The sequence below is a fragment of the Indicator indicator genome, chromosome 1, assembly GCF_027791375.1.
Source record: "Indicator indicator isolate 239-I01 chromosome 1, UM_Iind_1.1, whole genome shotgun sequence".
NCBI classification, from domain to species: Eukaryota; Metazoa; Chordata; class Aves; order Piciformes; family Indicatoridae; genus Indicator; species Indicator indicator.
The window spans coordinates 34,032,328-34,053,082 of record NC_072010.1 but is presented as its reverse complement, the minus strand read 5'-3'; the positions used below and the strand labels follow the sequence as shown (position 1 = coordinate 34,053,082).

At 37.2% G+C, this 20,755-nt stretch overlaps 1 protein-coding gene across 1 annotated transcript in view; it reads right to left on the bottom strand.

Annotated features, from left to right (window-relative positions):
• Positions 1–20,755, bottom strand: part of VWA8 (von Willebrand factor A domain containing 8) — a 176,075-nt gene that overhangs the window by 76,412 nt on the left and 78,908 nt on the right. The window contains exons 21-24 of the mRNA XM_054399196.1: positions 10,918–10,993; positions 10,093–10,228; positions 8,732–8,851; positions 6,613–6,818 (exon numbers count right to left, since the gene is read on the bottom strand). Of these exons, the coding sequence (XP_054255171.1) occupies positions 6,613–6,818; positions 8,732–8,851; positions 10,093–10,228; positions 10,918–10,993 (538 nt within the window). The remainder of the gene's footprint in view (positions 1–6,612; positions 6,819–8,731; positions 8,852–10,092; positions 10,229–10,917; positions 10,994–20,755) is intronic.

The following is a 20,755-nucleotide window of genomic DNA, read 5'->3' as shown; positions in this document are numbered from 1 at the left end:
AGCAGCCTGTGGACCTGGCACTAAGGGACAGGGTTTAGGATTGAGCCTAAACTGGGTCAAAGGTTGGACTGGATCATCTTTGAGATCTCTTCCAATTGGATGTTTTCTGTGATTTCTATTGGAGAACAAAAAAACCCCACCAAAACCCAAAAAAAGCCCACAGACTTCTAAAAATGTTCATCACAGTTAAATTTTAAAACATGTAAAGCTACTGAGTAGTGTGCAAGACTCTACCTCAAACTGTTTTCAAGTGTGTCTTCTTTTTGAGTAACAAGAGCAACTCATATCCATAACTGTATATACTCTATACAACCAAACATTTTCCTTCAGTAATATTTTTAAAACATTTCTAATGATGAATATTGCATTTTCTGTGTCCTTCCCTTCTCACTGCAAAGCACAACTAACAATCTGGCATCAAGCCGTCTCCTTTACTCATCACCTACTCTTTTACCTGCCCTGTACTAGATATTGCAGAAACCTTGGTCAAGTGCTTCAAACATTATCTAGCTTTCACTATTAGTCTCCAAGTTACGTCTAATATTTTTTGAATCATTGTGTAACTTCTTGTCTTTGTTTAAAGAGCGGACAGATATAATTTTACTTATTTTACATAAGAGTAAAATAAAATGCTGGCATTGAATCAAAGAGAAATACAGAATTGTATTAAAAAATATACAGAAAAATACAGAATACGTGAAACCTTAACACCTAATACATATTCCAAAAGAATACAGGATACACGAAAACCTTCCCTCAACCAAATTAAACTAAAAGCCCCAGTGCTCCTTTTCTCCCTGCCTCCGCCCCTCATTGTCTCCCCTCCACTAGGCCTAAACAGGCCAAAACTGCACCAGGACAAATTAGTTATAGAATCATGGAATCAGTCAGGGTTGGAAGGGACCACAAGGATCATCTAGTTCCAACCCCCATGCCATGGGCAGGGACACCTCACACTAGATCAGGCTGGCCAGAGCCTCATCCAGCCTGACCTTAAACACCTCCAGGGATGGGGCCTCCCTGGACAACCCATTCCAGGCTCTCACCACTTTCAAGGTGAAGAACTTCTTCCTCACTTCCAGCCTGAATCTCCCCACTTCCAGCTTTATTCCATTCCCCCTAGTCCTGTCACTACCTGATAGCCTAAAAAGTCCCTCCCCAGCTTTCTTGTAGGCCCCCTTCAGATACTGGAAGGCCACAAGAAGGTCACCTCGGAGCCTTCTCTTCTCCAGACTGAACAGCCCAAACTCTTTCAGTCTGTGCTCATAGGAGAGGTGCTCCAGCCCTCTGATCATCCTCATTGCCCTTCTCTGGACACCTTCCAGCATGACCATATCCCTCTTGTAATAGGGGCTCCAGAACTGGATGCAGTACTCCAGGTGGGGTCTCAGCAGAGCAGAGGGGGAGAATCACCTCCCTTGACCTGCTGGCCACACTTCTCTTGATGCAGCCCAGGATCTGGTTGGCTTTCTGGGCTGCAAGTGCACATTGACAGCTCATGTTGAGCTTCTTATCCACCAGCACCCCAAGTCCCTCTCCTCAGGGCTGCTCTCCAGCCAGTCCCTGCCCAGCCTGTACTTGTGCTTGGGATTGCCTCGATCCAGATGCAGGACCTTGCACTTGGTCTTGTATGAACCTCATGAGGTTGGCTTGTGCCCACCTCTCCAGCCTGTCAAGGCTCCTCTGGCGTGTCTGCTGCACCACACAGCTTGGTGTCAAAGTCGGGCCTCTGCAGGCCATGAACAGGCCTGAGATACTACCCCACGTTATTAGATAAGAACTCCAGCCAGAGAGAGCAGGCAGGAAGGAGAAGAGAGACAAAAACTAACTGTGCAGCCAATGTCATAGGGATGCAGGCATTATGGGAATTAAATACAAAAGATTACACTTTCCAGGTCTTCTCTCTGTGATTTAAGATCTCCCAGTACCTTAAACCAAGGACACTTCTGATATCAATACTCTTCTCCTCAATTGTCTCAATAATTCCATGCCTTTTTTGTCAGTAGGACATCATAAAAATATTATTTCCCCAGGTACAACTGATCACTGCTGTCAATAAAACCTGTTCTGAACAAAAGCCACTTATCAAAAGGTCCTCTGCTTCAGTTATTTTTTTTTAAATTAAGTAATTAATCACAACTGCTCTTGCTTATATCAGAACAAATCGAGCCACTTTTTAATAACTGCTTGGATAACTGCTTACTGAAGAAAGGCAATGACAATTCACTTGAAGAAAAAAAAATTAAATGTTTGAGCTGAACATTTAAAAGGAAAAAATAATTTGGTTTCTATTAATTTTTAAAACTAGATTACTGGAAAAAATATTGATCTCTTATCATTCTGTCTGGTTCTCATTCATTGCTTCTTTCCCTTACAAGTAACACCTCTGTGTGTACCTTAGAGTATTTTAACAGCTTAGGTTCCTTCCAAGAGGCTATTCCTTAAAATAGTAAGCAGCATAGGTTTTGCTATTAAGAAATTATGTATTTATGTGTATGTGTGTGTGTATATATATGTATATATCACAGAGTCACAGAATCAATAAGGTTGGAAAGACCTCAAGGATCACCAAAGTCCAACCTGTCACCCAAGACCTCATGACCACTAAACCATGTCACCAAGTGCCACGTCCAATCCCCTCTTGAACACCTCCAGGGATGATGACTCCACCACCTCCCTGGGCAGCACATTCCAACGTCTAACCACATATATATATATATCATATATATATATATATATATATATATACTGTATATATATGCACTTGCATATAAATATATCTTTAACCTATTTGGTATATTTACACATAATATATATAATAGAGAGAAAGAGAGAGAGAGAGAGAGTGCATGCTTTATTTGATATAGGGTTGTAATAGAATTCAGCTTGGTGGAAAAGCTGTATTTTTATGGCTCTAACTTCCCATAAGTACATGTATTGCTATAATCTACTTAAAAGCTACCAACAAAATAGTAATTTCCTAGTAGAAAACCAGAATCTTAATTAAAATATCCTATACATGTTGAGATTACTGTACACTTACCGCTACCCTGAAAACCAAGTGACAAATTATCTGGTATCCTGTCTGTAACAAGCCTAGATTTTTGGTTTACACTTCTACCTTGTGTTCTCACTACCACTCACTTCCTTACATATTCTAGTGCTGTCTGTTGCCTGCACGTTTCCTATACAGCCAGCACCATCCCAAAGGCCTACCCTGCCCTAACTGATCATCCCACTGTGTCCCTGTCTTCCCCTGTATCCCTGATGCATTTTCTCTGAATGCTGCCAGCTCTCTCTCTGTCTCCTCAGCTGCCCTGTCAGCAAAGCAAGAAGCACATGTAGGGCTCATTCTGAGCAACAGGCCTATCAGTTAACCCATGCTTGTATGTTTCGTGGGTATTGCCTAGTGCCACACAGAACAGCTGAATTCTCCCCCTGCCTTTTCACTCACAAGGATGCTGACTTCAGACTGTTTCACCCTGTCACTTGGCTCCTGAATTTAACTAAACCAGCACTGATGTGTGTTTGGCATCAAGGTGACAAAGGGATATAAACTGTGATTTGAGGAGCCTAGTTTTCTTTTGAGATTAGGATGAACAGAGAAAAAAAGCACTATCTTGGCACAAAAGCTTCATGAACAAGCCTAACAGCCTGATTATTAGTTGACAGTACTAATAGACAGTAGATACCTCTTACTCTTTGAAAACTCTTATACTAGTGCCTGTTTTAAGAAAGGAATCTCAGTTATAACAAGAAAGAAGGCCTATCAGAAAAAAATCAGCTTTCCCAAACTCAATAGAATTAGTAAAAAAGCTCTTTCCAGTTTATCTGGACTAATGTGGCTTGCCTGATTTAACCTCTACCAGGGACATCAAGTAAATCTTGACTCTGCAAAACAACATAAAAAAAGTATCATGGAAATCAGTATATTAGACTGCAGAGAAGCCATCATAGCATACACTTGTAGTAATGGGCAGTATATGATAACCCAATCAGGCAAGAGTAGAGTTTTTCAGCTTGCCAATAAACCACTACTGGCTTCAATATTTCTGCCATTTGACACTGAAAATTGCAGGTGAGTGAGACAAAAAGACTATATCCAGGCCACTCTAGAACTGCAGGACTCAAATTTCCTAGACAGTCTGTGGGGAGAAATAGTTGCAGATGCTGAACTTGATTGCTGTATCAGACAACTTTTCTATTCCCGCAGTTCCAGGTCTTCAAACTAGTTTGGCATCTCAAGCTTCACCAAAAATCCAAAACAACAAAAATAGGTTCCTTAAGAAAAAGTTAGTATAGTGTCAACCTAGCTCTGAATGCTGTCTCTCAACTACAACTGAATTGTTACAGGCTCCTTACCTGCATAATCTTCATGGGAAGATGCTCTTATAAGTACACTATAGAGACAATCCTATGTGTTGAAGACCACAATGAAAGAGAGTGCAGAGATCATCCTAATAATATGTTGATGACCCAGTAATCAAATATTTGTTAACTGACTAGCCTCAGTGCTCAGATGTGTTCTCAGGTAACAGTAGCTTTTTCTCCAAAATGTTCAACCCTTTTTACAAAAGGCAAAGAATTTCAAAACTATGTGAAAGAAGTCAACACAATAGCACAAAGAGAATGGGGCTGTGGAACTGCTGTAAGGGAAATTATTTAACAACATGACTAACTTCCCTCCTTCCTTCCTAAGGACCAGCAATTTTATTGACTCATTTCCCTCCTTCCTCTTTCTTTGCTACCTGAAGGCTAAAAGCTTCCTTCTTTGGAGTAACCATTATGTTTATATTCATTGTTTACATTTGGCTACTTCCAGCCTTTTTACTATTCATAATGAAAAAACAAGTTACAGTAAACAAAATGTTGCATCCTTTCAAAGAAACCGGGATCTTTAAAGCAAGCGTTACAGAAGAAATCAAAGCTCTAATGTTGGAGATTTATTTGGGTATTTACACCTGACTTTGAAAGAAGTGAAAACTTAGCAGATGGGAAACATTGCTGCTGATCTGTGCCCAATGTCCAGGTTGAAGTGACCATACTAATCTGGTTAAGTGAACAAGACAGAAGCAGAAAGTAAGTGCCCTTAAAACAATTAGCAGTGTAACTCTTCCAGTCTTCAATTCAATGCCATTCACACTCAAAAGAAAAAAAAACAATTGTCTTATATTTCTGCACCAGCTGGTGACCAAAGACAGTGTGAATTTAAACTACCTGGGGACAAATGAAGGAAAGAAGCTAGGAAGAAAAGTAGGAACAAACAGCATGAAGACAGGAAGGATTTAATTTACCAAAACCCGAACCACCAGCTTTTCAGCAGTACAGCAACTCTCTCTCAAGTATGTAATTTTTCCACTTTCCTATCAAATGTAACTCTGTGTTCAGAGATCAGCATGTATATGTTCTGCCATTTTGGCAAACAAATGCCTGTCAACTGGTAATAGACCTTAATAAACTACTGAGATTTTGTGTTTATTTGGATGGATTCCTCAGCTTTTAGGTCTGAACTTTGTTAGCTCTTCGCACAAAGTTCTAAAGTTATCAATAATACAAAGTAATATTGTCATAGTACAACAATTTCCTTTGTCTCAAGGCCTCATTGAACTTTACAGACCACAAAGAACAAAACTCCATGCCTCCCCAGAAATCTGGAACTGATTTTTGGAAGTAGTAATTCTAATGTGTGTGTATATGGATGAATGTATATGAATGTTTTCATGAGCACAAACAAAAACCCATCATGCAACCCAGTTATACTATACAATGTTAAGCACAGTAACGGTAGGTGAAATAATTTGTGAGAAATTCTACTTGAATTGCATAATTACATAAGTATTTCCACTAAGCTCTGTTTTCAATCTAGGATTCAGTAATTCAACAGTTTGTCTATAAAATAAACCCATTACTAATTTTATACTATAAACAGAACAAAATAAAAACACTGCTGTTTCAAACAGCATTAAGATCATTTATATTTCAAATACTTCAGACAAAAAGTGTTCTTCAATTTAAAACGATAGAAGTCAGGCTCTATTGTAATCTTTTCATTTAAATGTTTTTCAAGATTATCATTGAATTAGAATTCGCAGTTTCACAGTTAACATGTGTAGCATGCAATCATAGATCCTAGGTACCTGTCTCCTAAGTTGATATACATCTAACATTTTCCTTAGAAAAATTCCACTAGTGATCTGTTGCTGTTACACAGCACAAGCTTGTTTCCCCCCAGGAAATGGTTAAAACCAAAAAACTTTATAGCAGCATAAACTGAAGAGTTGTACTGTCCCAGAAGTATTATGCGTTGAATACGAAATATATGATGGAAGATAGTACGAACATTGCGTGCTGTGTTCACAGTATGAATGTGGTATTTTCTCACACAGTAGAGAAACAGATTCTGAGAATTCTTTTCTATCTAGAAATGAAACATACAAAGATCTGCCTGTGTACATCTGTGATCCAGACCTCAGACTATCTGAACACGATTCCTTTAAATACAAAGATTTAAAAATGGATGAACAATAATAGAACATTTTTGTAAAACTTTCAAGCATTTAAAACATTAGTAGTGATGAACTCAAGTTTTCAATGACATCTGATGTACCATACCTGTAAATGTTTTACAATATTCACAACTTCTCTAGTTGAATAGGGATAGGTAATAATTCCTTGGTCAGCTAAGCTCCTGAGTTCTCCAAAAGCAGCCACCAGTTTCTGAAGAACTGGCTCTGGAACATCAGGACCATATTGTCTAAGCATAGCCAGTTCAGACTCTGGTTTGGGATTATCAACAGCATGGCAACTAAAATTGTCCCCTAAAAAGAAAAAGAGCAGCCAGTTAAGTAATTTCGAAGACACAGCATCACAATAGCCCCTTTAAGTTTCATACAAGACCTTAAATGAAAAAGCAGTGGCTCAGGAGGATGCTGAGAACCAGCTTGTTTAAAAAACAAAACACAACAAAAGTATTTTGAACAACAGGAAGGACAAACTTACTGTGAAAAATATCAATGTTCCTGGAAACATGGCAATCTCTCCTGTCATTTTAATGAAGGTAATCATAAGGGAGAAATTAACTTCAAGAAGAAACACAACTGAAATAAGGGGGGGGGGGGTGTAGGAAAAAAAGAAAAGAATAAACAGAATAAAAGTTCAAAGAAAGAATAGCAGGGTGAATGGGACCAATCTGTGAACATGAGCGCCAAAAGTAGTACATCTGGGATGATCAATTTGGTCTAAAGGGTCTGCGTAAGGAAGGAAATTAGATCATGAAAAAGAAAGAGGCTACATAGCTGGGTGAAATTCAGAGCCATGAGTCTCTGACATGGAATGCTCATTCACGAGAAACTACACCAGAAAAACAAAAAGCCATCATGCAATACAGAACTGGGTCTGCGCCTGCTTTTATGAGCGTGTTATTATTTCTTTCAGAACAAACATTGCAGCCAAAGATAACAGATAAAACCTTCACATAAATGGCTAAGCTAACACAGATAATACAGCTAGGAGCTCAGAGGGCTGTTCAGTTCAGAGCCCTGGTATAACACTGCCAAAGCCTTGCCAGAGGTTCACCTAGGCTAACACTGGACTACACAGACCAAGGAATTCTTCATCATTTGCCTTTACACAATGTTAATTCTTGCTTTTGCTGTGAGATAAAACTCTGGGGAATCTTTACTGATGTGTAAAACCTACCAGAAGTTTTCTGAAACGAGGCTGCTGTTGATATGAAAAACTTTGATGTAAAATTTGGATACCTTTACTTGAAACTAGGATGAATTAAATATCTTGTTAAACATATATATATATTATTAAGGCCTATCCCATGTGGCCATGTGCATCAAGAGGCTAACAAGGACTAAGAAACAGGCAGAATAGTGTTAACACTGAAAGAGGCAGTAGCATCCCTTGCTGAAAGATCTGTCCACCAAGCTTCTATCTCTTGTACTGAAGCGGACAGCACCTGGCCTGTGGCTTGTTTAATGAGGAAAAAAAATGGTAAGCACTTGTGTTAACATTGATGTCAGGCATGAAGCTGCTTAGAGATCATGTTTTTCCTGTACTTGTATATATGTTCATTAACAAAGATTTCTTGTAATCCTGTCTGCTGTGTGTGCCTAGATCCCATAAAACAGAATCACAGAATCAATCAGGTTGGAAGAGACCTCCAAGATCATCAAGTCTAACCGATCACCCAACCCTATCTAATGAACTAGACCATGGCACTAAGTGTCTCATCCAGTCTTTTCTTAAACACCTCCAGGGACACTGACCCCACCACCTTGCTGGACAGCTCATTCCAATGAGCAATCACTTTTTCTATGAAGAACTTTTTTCTAAGATCAAGCCTGAGACTGTGTCCTCTTGCTCTGTTGCTGGTTGCCCAGAAGAAGAGACCAATGCCAACCTGGCTACAACCACCCTTCAAGAAGTTGTAGATGGCAACTTGGGTCTTCTCCAAACTAAACAACCCCAGCTCCCTCAGCCTCTCCTGATAGTTTTAATAGAAATGATGACATATAGCTGTTCATTTCAAGGCAAGTTAGGGCATTTTTGTTAGGATATGTAAATTCACATGTTAGTCTTCAAGCTGAATCTCACTTTGAGTGTGTTATGTGAAACAAAGTATCAGTATGCATAAGGACCCTATCTCCTCATGAAATCTAACAAGGACAGTTATTTTATTAATCAGTTCTATTACAAGTACCACTTAATACCAATCACTTACCTAATGTACCAAAAAAGTCATTACCCAAGAAAGGAAACCCAGGTCTGTTTGCTAGAACTATCATTCTAAAATCAGGATGAATAGCTATTACATTCTCTCTTCCCTTTACATGAGCACGATCTGGAAAAGAAATAAAATTTATTAATTGTGTATTACATCTTTGTGATTAGGAATGAATTAAACACAATTTGATCAGAATTCTTAGAACTCTTCTAATCTAATTATGTTCTTAGAATTCGAAGAACAGTTACCAAAAAAGGCTCAATAACTCAGCTTGCCATTCAACCTTGAGTGTTCTAGGTTTCATTTCAAAGTTTCATAATTCGATTCATGAAAATTTAACCCAAGTGTTTCTTAAAAAAAAAAAAAAAAACACAACATAAGAATTCCTCCACTTGGGGACTACCTGTCCTGTTTGCATTTTTATGCAGGTGTGACATTATCTGATCTGGGAATGCATGACTGGAATTCCTCCTGGTTATTACAAAAATCTGTGAGAAGCCAGAGACACATGATTTTATACACGTGAAGACCCTGCTTCTCCAAAATGAGTCAGACTGATCCTACTTGTTTCCTTGCAGCAAGTTTCCAGTGGCAGGTTATGTTTAGGAATTCTTTTTCCTCCTCTAGAAAACTACAATAATAATTAATTGAGAGTGGCTAGCAAGGTATTTTCAAAAATGCCCACCTGCAGTCTATGATGACAAGCAGAAGTCAAGCACTGTACCATGTGAGTGTTGAATGATTGTTGTGCTCATACTTAAACATTTTTCCCAATGTTGTGAAAATTACATACAGTACACTGTCTACTAATATCAAGAGGGCATTCCAAACACCGTATTTCTTTGAAAACTATTTAGCTCCTGCAATTCACGTGAATTAAATTCAATTAAATAACAAAATACTCTCATCCTGCAGCATGTATTTAAATAGTGTGAGCATATGCTATATTTGATTGGATGAAACACTAAAGAATTCAACCTTAGATATATCCTCTGTTCTAGATTTGATCAAATTATAGGCCGACTGGGCATAATTTGGTCAATGTGATCTTTATTTCTTATGGTGAATGAGAAGCAGAGAGGTCAACTGACAGTTTGTTGGATTTTTTGTTTAGGTCTGGGGTTTGTTTTTTCCAATTTTTCAGCAAAACTCATGGAAACTCTAATTTAAGAAAACTTTTATGGCTATTGAAAAAGTATTAAAGAAAATGACTGTAAAAACTCTTAATTGTTAGCCTTTTAACATCAAGTACTTTTCCCATTTGGACACTTTTTGGCCCCTAGTTAGTAACATAATTGCTAAAAAACAGCAACCATTTACATTTATGTACATGATCAAAACACTTTCTATCTACTTACTGGCAACAATTCGCCTTCCATCAGACAAAACCATTTCTCCACTTTCTACTAAAGTTTTTAAGATACAGGTAACATTTGTGGGTGCTTTGTCTGCCTCATCAATTACCAAAATATGTCCAAATTTCACTGCTTTTACCTAGAAGAGAAAAGAATCAAAACATCACAACCCTCAAAAAAAAAAAAAGCAACTGCAAGAAACTGTTACTGATTTCTCAGTCAGTAGTAGTGACATCTCGGTGGCACCGAGTAAGAAACAGACTCAGAACTGAGATAAGCTCTGACTGAACTGCAGCAGAGAGAAGAGGAGGCAACTGCAACAAGAAGGGTGGGTGCTTCTGTTTCTTTGGAATAGAGGCAGAAAGGGCTGTGCTAGGGAGGCAAGTGAGGAGCCTGACTGAGAATGAACTGGGAGTGCTGACAGGGAAATGCAAACGCAGTTTGTATCTAGACTGTCAGCATATAGCTGAAAGAACTGAAGAACGGTTGCAACAGCTATTTGGAGTCCAGCTTAGCAGGTAGGTGTGGCATGCTATAAAAGAGGAGGAGGAGGAAAATACCACTCTACCAGTTAAAATGTGTTAGGTTAATGCTACATTATTTTCCATGCTCGTGTGTGCAGACTAGCAAGACTATCATCTTATTCACACCTGGCAGAGCAAATGTACCAAATGTGACTGAAGTTGATGAAATGTTACCAGACTCACTGACTATGCCACAGCAGTAATCAAATCACAAACAATTTTTCTGTTTGAAAAGCCAGCATGTTTAAATACTTGCTTAAACAAAAAACATTTCCAAATATACAGTCTTAATATTACTACTGACCAGTGGTGAATCTTCATATATAATAAGACCATCTTTAACTGAAGGTTGTAGGGTAAGGCTTTGTACAGTGGTATCCCTGAAATGTAGAAAACCAGTATTAATTAAAAATACATTGGAATTTTAGTTACAATAAAATGCAAAATGAATACATTAATAAAATGAAGGCTCCTTTTATCTAAGAGGAGAAAATATGTTTTATTTTTTAAATTCTTGAAGAACTTTAACAGACAACAACAATATGCCAGCTCAGTGGTCAAAGGTGATATCCCTGTCTCTGCCAGAGCTTTCATCATAGAATCAGTCAGGGTTGGTTCAATTCCTCATATACCCTGAAAACAAAACCACTGAATGTGAATCTGTATCTTTCGCATGTAGGCATATTGCTACAGTTACTACTATTTCTAGTTAAGCATGCTTAAGCTGTCATTTACATGATAAACAGGGGAATCTCCCTAGAAGAGCCAAACACAAATTTGCAGCACCACGGTCAAATCATTAATGTCTTGGTTGCTCTTCTCCATATATCATCAAGAAAGAAAAAGAAGAATAAAAGAAAAATACTGAAAATGCTCATGTGGAATTCTAAACATCAGTTCATTTTATTTCTGTCTAAACCATACCAGATTGAATAGCATTTACTAGCACTTACTACATTTGGTATCATGGACTGTGTAAAGCCCTTCTGTGGAACAGAGGCTTTAAAGCATACTAACTCTTTTTGAAATTCTATGTGTGTGATTGAATTACTCGAATGATTTTTTCTTTAAATCTAAAATAGTGTTAATTAAAATCTGCAATGGGAATATTCCTTAATTTTCACCACTGTAATCTATTTCATGCACCTCTGAAATGTACAGATAAATAAAACACCAGCTGCAATTCAGAAGGGTCCAGCAACAGACACCTATGTAAATTATGTCCATAGAATCATAGAATTGTTTTGGTTGGAAAAGACCAACAACATCATGAAGTCCAATCATTGACCTAACACTACCACGACCGTTAAATCTAGGGAAAATCCCTCCTGACTGTACAAAATGCTTGTCAAAACCTTTGTCAAGACCTGTAAAAGTAACCCAATTTCCTTTGGGGTTCAGAGGGATCACAGAATCAATAAGGTTGGAAAAGACCTCAAAGAGCCGAGGTACAATCCAGAGGTGGGTGATGATAGAAGATCCCCATAACTGCCCCACAGTTTCACAGGCAAGAGGATAGGCAGTGCAGTCTCAAGGTAAGTAGGCTACACCATCCCTTTCCTCCTGCATTTCTAAGTTTGGACTAGTCTGTGTCAACAGGATGATGGACGATTCACATGATAAAACCCATCAGAAGAGCCTCATGCTGCTTGAGACCCACACACTGTTTAATAGCTAAGGTTGGTAACCTTTGTGTTGCATGTGAGATTTGATGCAACAAAAATCTCTTGCCTTTCACAGCCATGCCATATAATAAAACTGTTTGCTTAAGCTAAGATGACTCACTGTTCCAAATATCCACATTAGTTCTATCTTTAATTTTGTAACACCTTCTAAAAAACCAACAGTATTCTGATAAGCTCCATGGGCACAGGAAATCAAACACAGTACTGTTTGCAGCAAACTATTAAATGGCCAGCTTCCAATTACAGTTTTAAACTGACAGCATAACATGCACATTTCCTTTATTTGAAACTGCTGTCAGCAGGATTTCTGTCCCTAACAACTAATAATTTCTTGTTTAGTTTTAAACTCATGATTGATTTATTCCAACACTTCCCATGCAGAGGAATAAAGAATAGGGTGGGAAGAGAGATTTTTAATGCTTAGCTACTTCATCTGCACTTTAATCTAGCAGAGGAAAGGTTACAAAGCTGGGACCACCTTCACTTCATTTAATCCCATCAAATATGGTACGTCACATGCAGCAACACTCCTGAAAACAGTTCTATTTGTATTGTACTCACTTGCAACATATAATCTTTTTTTAAATCAGTACAATAAACAGTAGAATGAATCTACTATCTTAGAAAACCTACTGTAGACATAAAAACCATCCTGCTTGTCTATCCATTTCAGTTCTGGACAGAGAAATAAATAATGAATCAAAAAATAAAAATAAACCAATGACTTTTGTTTCTTGAACACAGATGATTTAGGGATATAAGTCTCAGACTGTACATAGAGGCCTATCTCTAGTGCCAGTTATCATTTCTGGGTCAAGTCTATGCAGATACAGAATAATTTTAAAATGTGTAAACCAAATCCTAGAGTATACAAAGGCACAGTCACAGGTTACTAAGGAATTAATCCAAGGAGGAAAAGAAAAAGGAAGGATATGTCAAACATGAACTGTGATCTCTTTAAAGTAATGGAAAGGTGAGAAAGAGAGAGATCTAAGGAAAGCGTAAGCCAAGAGTAAGGTAAATTAAGGTGAAGCATTATAGGATGCTTTACAGATCACAAATTTGCACTAAGCAGCCAATACATGAAAAAATAAAGTGAACAGAGCATGACAGGAAAGAAAGATCTCTTGTGATGATGTGGATGGGCACAGGTGGCAATGGAAGAAAAGACAAATGTCAAATGGTATTTTACTGTAACATAAAATAGTGTTTTTTACTTTTGATGAGCTAGCTAATTGCATACTGCAAAAACTGCATACAACCCTCTTGATGGAGAAGACTAACTTCTGCTCAGTATCACCAGCAGCCCATACAAATCCTTAGGATGCTATCATTCTTCAGAGAAGACAAAACTGACAGCATCTCTGGGGTAACTGAACACTGGAGGAGCTTACACTTTACTTAGGTGCTATTATAAAAGTTGTGAAAAACCATAAAAAGTTGTAGAATTAAAAAAATAAAGAACAACCGACATCTTAAATCTAGCTTCTGACTTGTTTTCTTACTTATACGTTATTCCCTCCTTTTATCTACTTTGGTGTTACTCAGCCCTAATATTTTAGGGAAATATTTCAAGAGATTTGCAATGTATTACAGAAGCTAAATATATGGTTTCTATTAATTCTTTTAGCTTGATGATGTAAGTGAACGCAAAACTCCCGCACTTGCTTAGGCTATTACAGTCAGCCAAATCTGTAAAAATGATTTTGCCTGAGTTATTACAGATAAATGAATGTTCTTTTCCTTTCAGAATCATAAACTATGCAATTAGATGTCATTAATTTCTGTTCTACAGAAACCTAACATGCTAAACATAGCAAAGAATGGCTAAAAATAACTTGCCTCCTTAGGGTTTGTCTTCTTAAATTTTCATTTTGTAATGAATTATGTAAAAGACGCTGAAATACTAAATAATAAAGAATAATAAAAATGCGCTAAATCTGAACTACTTCTAAACAATAGAGTACGCAGATTTTCCTAAATGTAAAATATGTCTGGCAGTCAAGACATTAGACTGGAATTTCACTCCCACAGGAAAGGAACTGAACGCTGTAATTCACATTCACTGATTAATATTCAAGTCTTGTTATTAGCTGGGCTGTAAGACATGAATATCAAAACCTCCTAATTTCATCACATTTAGCACCTAAGATGAAAATAGCTCTGACACAAAGAAGTGAGACTGTAGGAACGCAGAAGTGAGAAAAGCTGTCTGACATACTACCATCCTACTCAACTGAACTGTGCTTTCTTCTCCTAATTGTAAAATAAAATCATTAAAAGCTTGCTTATATCTTTCCTAGGAATGTATTTTTATCAAGCAAGCCATTCTCACAGGCGGTCCATAAAAAGAAAAAAAAAATTAAACCCCCCACAAATTATAAAAAAGGGGGTTTGCTACTGAAGCTCAGCAGTTCTTCTGACAGTACCTCTCAATTTGTAGTAGGATTTCTGAGAATTCTTTTGACATTTTTTTGTTTATTAGTTCACATCACTACCTTTTTTTTTTTTTTTTTGCTGCTGGTGCATTATTTACCCTCAAGTCAGCTTTTTCTGAGGTCTGTAGACTTCCTTGACCACACTAGTCTGTGACAGTTGTAATTTCTTTGACAGCAACATCTTCTTTCCAAGGAAGAACAATGAGATATGGCAGGACAAATTTCCATCAACCACAAAAACTATTCAATTCTGTTCCTATTGATTTTCCTATTGATTTACCGAAGTCCTATTAAATAACTGAATTTTAAAAATATCACTCTAAAAACACAAATGAGAAAACCTGCATCTGATAGGTATTTTATTGTTTAAAATGGAACCCTCCTCTATACAAATCTAATCAGTGAGTTCAGCATTTCTTATTCTGTTCAAGGTAGACACTATCTCTCTCAAATAAAAATTTGGAAATATTTGGAAGAATTGTACACCTCCAGATAGACCTTGAAATAAGGCAGGATGGGAGGTAAGGATGGAAAGAAAGCAAATCTACAAGCATTCTGGATAACCTGTGGTAGACAAAAGAGCTGAAACCAGCCAGGGGGGGAAAATTAAGCAACAAAGCATGTTCCTCTTATCCTGAAATTTGTGTTATTTCACCTGGAGGACCCCTTGTTTGAAAGATGCTTCTTTAGAGTAACTAAATTAGTGCACTAAATTCTTCATTAAAAGCATTAATACTGTGTACAGGACACATCTGCAAATATTAATGATATGTTTTGACACTTACCCTTCCTAGAACAGAAAAACAGAATTTGATCCATTATTTACCCACTAGCATCTAACCTATGAAAATGGAAAAGTATTTCAATGCTTTAGTTTAAGACTTGAGTCCCCAGGGAGGCTTACACCCAGATACAGGACACAGTGTCAGGACCTCAGTTAACATAAAAAATACCTATACTCATTGGAATTACTCCCAGTAATTTATTACAAGTGCTGAAGAATACTGTCCTGGCTTTTGTATGCGTTTACACTGAGGTTGAAAGGGCAAGAATATCTATGGAAGACACCTTTGTGATTTATAGCTTGTTGCTCACTGTAATAAACCTAGATAAATCAGATTCAAGTTTGGTCTTCCTCTTAATCTCCCAATAGAACTTTATGGTAGTTGAAAGAAAAAAGCAGAGACACAAAATACATGCTCTATTAATTGTTATTCTTCCATTTCTTTGAAAAATAATTAGGTCAAAGACCATTTGAAGCTGTTGATTAGTTAGCTAATCCACTCATGAATTATCCTGATGAAGAGTAGGCCATCTTTACACAAAGAATCTACATGACTTTGACAATTACAAATTCATTTCTACAGCAAACCCATCATATAGCCATTGCATTGCAAGATCTGATCACTACATTCAGGAAACTCTGAAATATGTGAAAAGCCAACTAGCTGTCTCATTTCTCTGTTAAAATGACACTGTAGAGCCTTTTTAACTCATCTGTATGCAATGACAATTATATTTCCCCCCCCTGTTATTTTTTCCTACTAGGCCATTATAACTACTCAGCAGGACATATATTTGTTTAAAATCCAATAAATTATTTGAAATACAAAGGTACTCATTGCTCAGTATGACTGCAGGTGGCAGAACAAAGGCCAAAGGGAATGATATGTTTAATTCAGGTTATACACTTTAATCTGGTTGCAGAATATATGTGATCTTTCAAAACAAGATGCAACATTTTCATATAATTTGTTATAACGTAAGAAATTCACTCAACCTTATTGTAAAATCCATAAAGGAAGAAACACAACGTTCTAAAGCTCCTTATTATGTATAAGAATACATTTCACCGAGTAAACAACAAGAAACTGTTACTTCAGCTTTAGAAGAAAATGAAACAACAGAGTACACTAACTTAAGCTATTTCTCTCTGTAACAGCCACACAGCAGGATATTCAGCCTGAAATCAATTCCTACAAAAAGGCAAATGAAGTAGCTCTCCAACACCTGGAATCTGACAATAGAAGAACTAGTCAGGGAGCTTATGAAAAGCTAACAATGGAAACAGGAGACCATTAACTTGCACAGACTCTAGGAAGCTTCGCACTGCAATGTGCACTGATTGAAAATGTATTTAAGAAAAGTGGGAAAAACAAGAAGAAGCAAAAAAACATAAAGACTACATTGCTAGCCAATATATTCAGCACTTCACAATATATATCTTCATAACAAAAATCATCTTAGAATTTATTTCCAAACCTAAGCTGCATAATGAAGCATACACTATAAAGTTACAGTAGAACATTAGAAGAAAATATTCTAGACATATACATTTGTGACTCAAAAGCATTAGGAAAAGCTACCTAGACTATTTTATTGTGGCCACCAACACACAAACACAACACACGCAGGACTAGACAGAATGGAGCAAAACTAGAAGTGGGTGGAATCAGATTGGATTTTAGAAAGAAGTTTTTCACTATGAGGGTGCTGAGAAACTGGAACAGGTTGCCCAGAGAAGTGGTAGAAGTCCCATCCCTGGAAGTTTTGAAGGCCAGGCAACACGTGGGTCCAAGCAACGTGATCTAGTGTGAGGTGTCCCTGCCCATGGCAGGGACAGTTGGAACTAGATGATCCTTGAGGTCCTTTCCAACCCTGACAATTCCATGATTCTATGATTATTTTCAACATCTTCCTCTAACAAACCAGTGCAACTTAAGAGGCACTTGTTTCAACAAGTCTGCTCCAGAGAGAGCCTTTCTGGGTTGTACATTATTGAAAACAGACCTGCAGAGCCATATCAGCATTTAAATTGTTTTCTATGGTTCTATATTCTTTCAAGAGAAGATTATCAAATGCAGTTCTGAGAAAAAGGACACTGTAATTCTACATATCAGGTAGATCTGTGTCTTCAGCAAAGAAGTTATTCCTTCTGAAACAACTTTTCTAATTACAATTCTAAAGATCTGAAGAAAATAAACCTGAAAGGGTAGTTTTAAATGGTCTCAATAGGAGAAACAGGTAATTGAATTTTACACTGATTATGTGTGCCGAAAAAGAGGGAAAGAAAATTAACATCTAAAGATTAATGGACGGTTTGTAGTAAGTATTGCTTGTAGGAACACCATAAGGCAATTTTCCTAACCCAAAGCTCTCCATTAATTTAATTGTTAAAGATCACACCTAAACTACCTTTATTTTAAAAAGGATAACATATGTAAACTCAGTTAATTTTTGAAAGAAAAGGTAACCAGATTATCGTAATTTATTAGGGAACCAGAAAAGACACAAGATAAAATGTAGTAATTTTTAAAACGGACCCTGTATCACACTTGCAAATCATCAGTCACAAGAACAGACACAGTAACTTTGACAGGAAAATGTAATACCATTGTTAAATGCTTGAAAAGGAACATAAGAAAAAACAGGATAAGGTAGTGTAGTATCTTCTAAAATAAAATAGTAAGACTATCAGGTAAACGGAATTCCTATAGCAGTATTCTAGTGACAGTCATGAAACCTCAAATTGACACCAAAGCCTGCTTTAGCATACATGTTAATACCTACAAGAATAAAAAACCACTTATCTCAACTTGTAACAAAAGGTATCATATGTAGAAACAAGATTTAATATGGCTAATTTAAAGGCATAATCTCTTTTAAATAAAAGCTAATCAAGAAAACTTCCTTTGTTGTCTATTTTCCTTAAAAGGCATCAAACTGTATTTATAAGCACCTTTATCTTTTTTTGACATTACAGAGATTGACTCTCACACACCACAAACCACTCCCACTTTTTCTATATTACTTTATGAAGATTTGTATTCTCTTTTATGACAGTAAACTGATTTCCTAGATTACTTTCTCAATACACACAAGGAGAACACTTACATAGATCTCATCATTTCATATCTTCTGCAGATTTGCTGAGGCCCCAGCAGCAGAAAAATCCATGCATAAACCACCAATACAATATTGATGGAGATTACACTGCAGTCTACTCATCAAAAGCTTCTATTTCTGTTAGCAATGGCAATGTTCTTACACAACATAACTGGGAAACCTGATCTAGCTGAGGATGTTCCTGCTTACTGAAGAGGGGGTTTGACAAGATGACCTTTGGAGGTCCCTTCCAACCCAGACCATTTTATGATTTGTATGAAGATGTTAGAATTGAGGTTGACTAGTTTTACTTATCATGACTTGAGAGGCCATGTCTCTAATAGCTGAGGGAGAATTTGGTTCTCCCATGAGCTGAAACTAACAAAGTTCCCATTGCAATGGGAAGGATCATTAGTCTTAATGCTTCAACATTTTGAGCTGTGCAGTGGAATGCCTTTGATGAACACTGCAGAGGAGATGGTGGACTGTAATTTTTTTGTATTCCCTACAGGTGATCAGTGGTTGAGACAGCATGAAGCCATGTAACACCCCAGAGAAATTCCTGCTTAACTGTCTGTCATTTACACTCATAACACAAAAAGAAATAAACAAACAAAAATAACACCCACAACATTCTGGAAGTTACAAAACAATCTCATTACACAAAGTGTTATTTCTTTTGTTCCGAAAGCAATGTTGAGTCTGCAGATGGTTTCTAATGCCCTCAATTTTAACTACGGTTCTATAGTTACATATTTGGTCTTCCAGCTGCTATCTTGCAGAAATTGTTAGTAAATCACAGAATGGCTGAGGTTTGAAAGGGCCACTGCAGGTGATCTGGTTCAACCCTACTCCTCAAGCCAGGCCACTCAGAGTCAAGGTGCCCAGGACTGTGTCCAGACAACTTTTGAATATCTCAAAAAAAAAAAAAAAAATCAAGATATGCAATGCATATCAAACTTCAAACAAAAGGTACTGACACTGAAAAATTAAAGTTGTGCCTTCCTGAAGCGAGCAAATGTGCTGCTTGGGAAACAGTCATTCTTTCCACAAGTATTTTTTTGTAAAGGGACTATCGAGACAGAGAGGCTTTTGTTTGCTATCTGAACGTTAGGAGCAGAACTCATGATGGCAGGTAATAATTTCAGAGGGTTCCTCTTGCTAGTTCTTTTGGGCTACATGACTTAGAGCCAATCCAACCCCTGTACAACAGAGGTGGCATCTTTCACAGGTCTTCAGTTGACACCGTGAGTTCTCCATAGTATTTGTCCAGTTTTCTTTAGTTGCCTAACTTAGAGTTTTCAGATGAGAACAAATTACACGTAAATCTTTTCTTCCTTTTTCTTTTAAGACCATGTATTAAGACTAGAAGTGTATGTTAATGAAAATTGAGACTCTCTCTACTTCACAACAGATACAGTTGCAACACCCATTCCACAGTGGCATTATTATACATACAAGCACAGTACTTGTTTTATAGCTAATTATATGAAGTAAATTGATACAGGCAAATTCAAGAACTCATATCATCATTGGCCATTTTCTGACAGATTCACTACCTGACTGGATACTCAGAGCCTCAGGATGAGGCTGACAAGTGCACACTCATTTCCAGAGAGACTAGATGAAGTGGAACTACAGAGCCTGCTACCCAAATTCCAAGGACTAATGAGGTACCACCTGTCACACGCATTTCTGAAAGGGCAGAGAATATCCACCTTCATCTGACACTGAATCACCTCCACATTTTTCACACAGGCAACATTAAAATTATTCCTTTCCCTGACAAGATAATCAACTAAAAAGCATATTTTGAATGTTCAGTTACTTGAGATCTGCAGTTCAGGTGTATGAGCACCATTAAACACCGTATTATTTAGAAATATTTTTAGTTGGCATGCTTGACAGCACTGATGGTAGCTAGCTAGGAAATCTGCACAAACACTCAGGGCTATCAAAGACTAAGTGCATGTTCTAGCATGTTTTCTAATAAAATACATGTATGCCATAAACTACTGACTGTATTTAACCCCACAAAATATCTAAAAGCTTAGTAGTGAAGCGTTTTGGTGGAGTTTTTTGGCAAACTTGCTCTTATTTTGGTTTGAAATTCAGAAGTACTGTAATTGTTTAA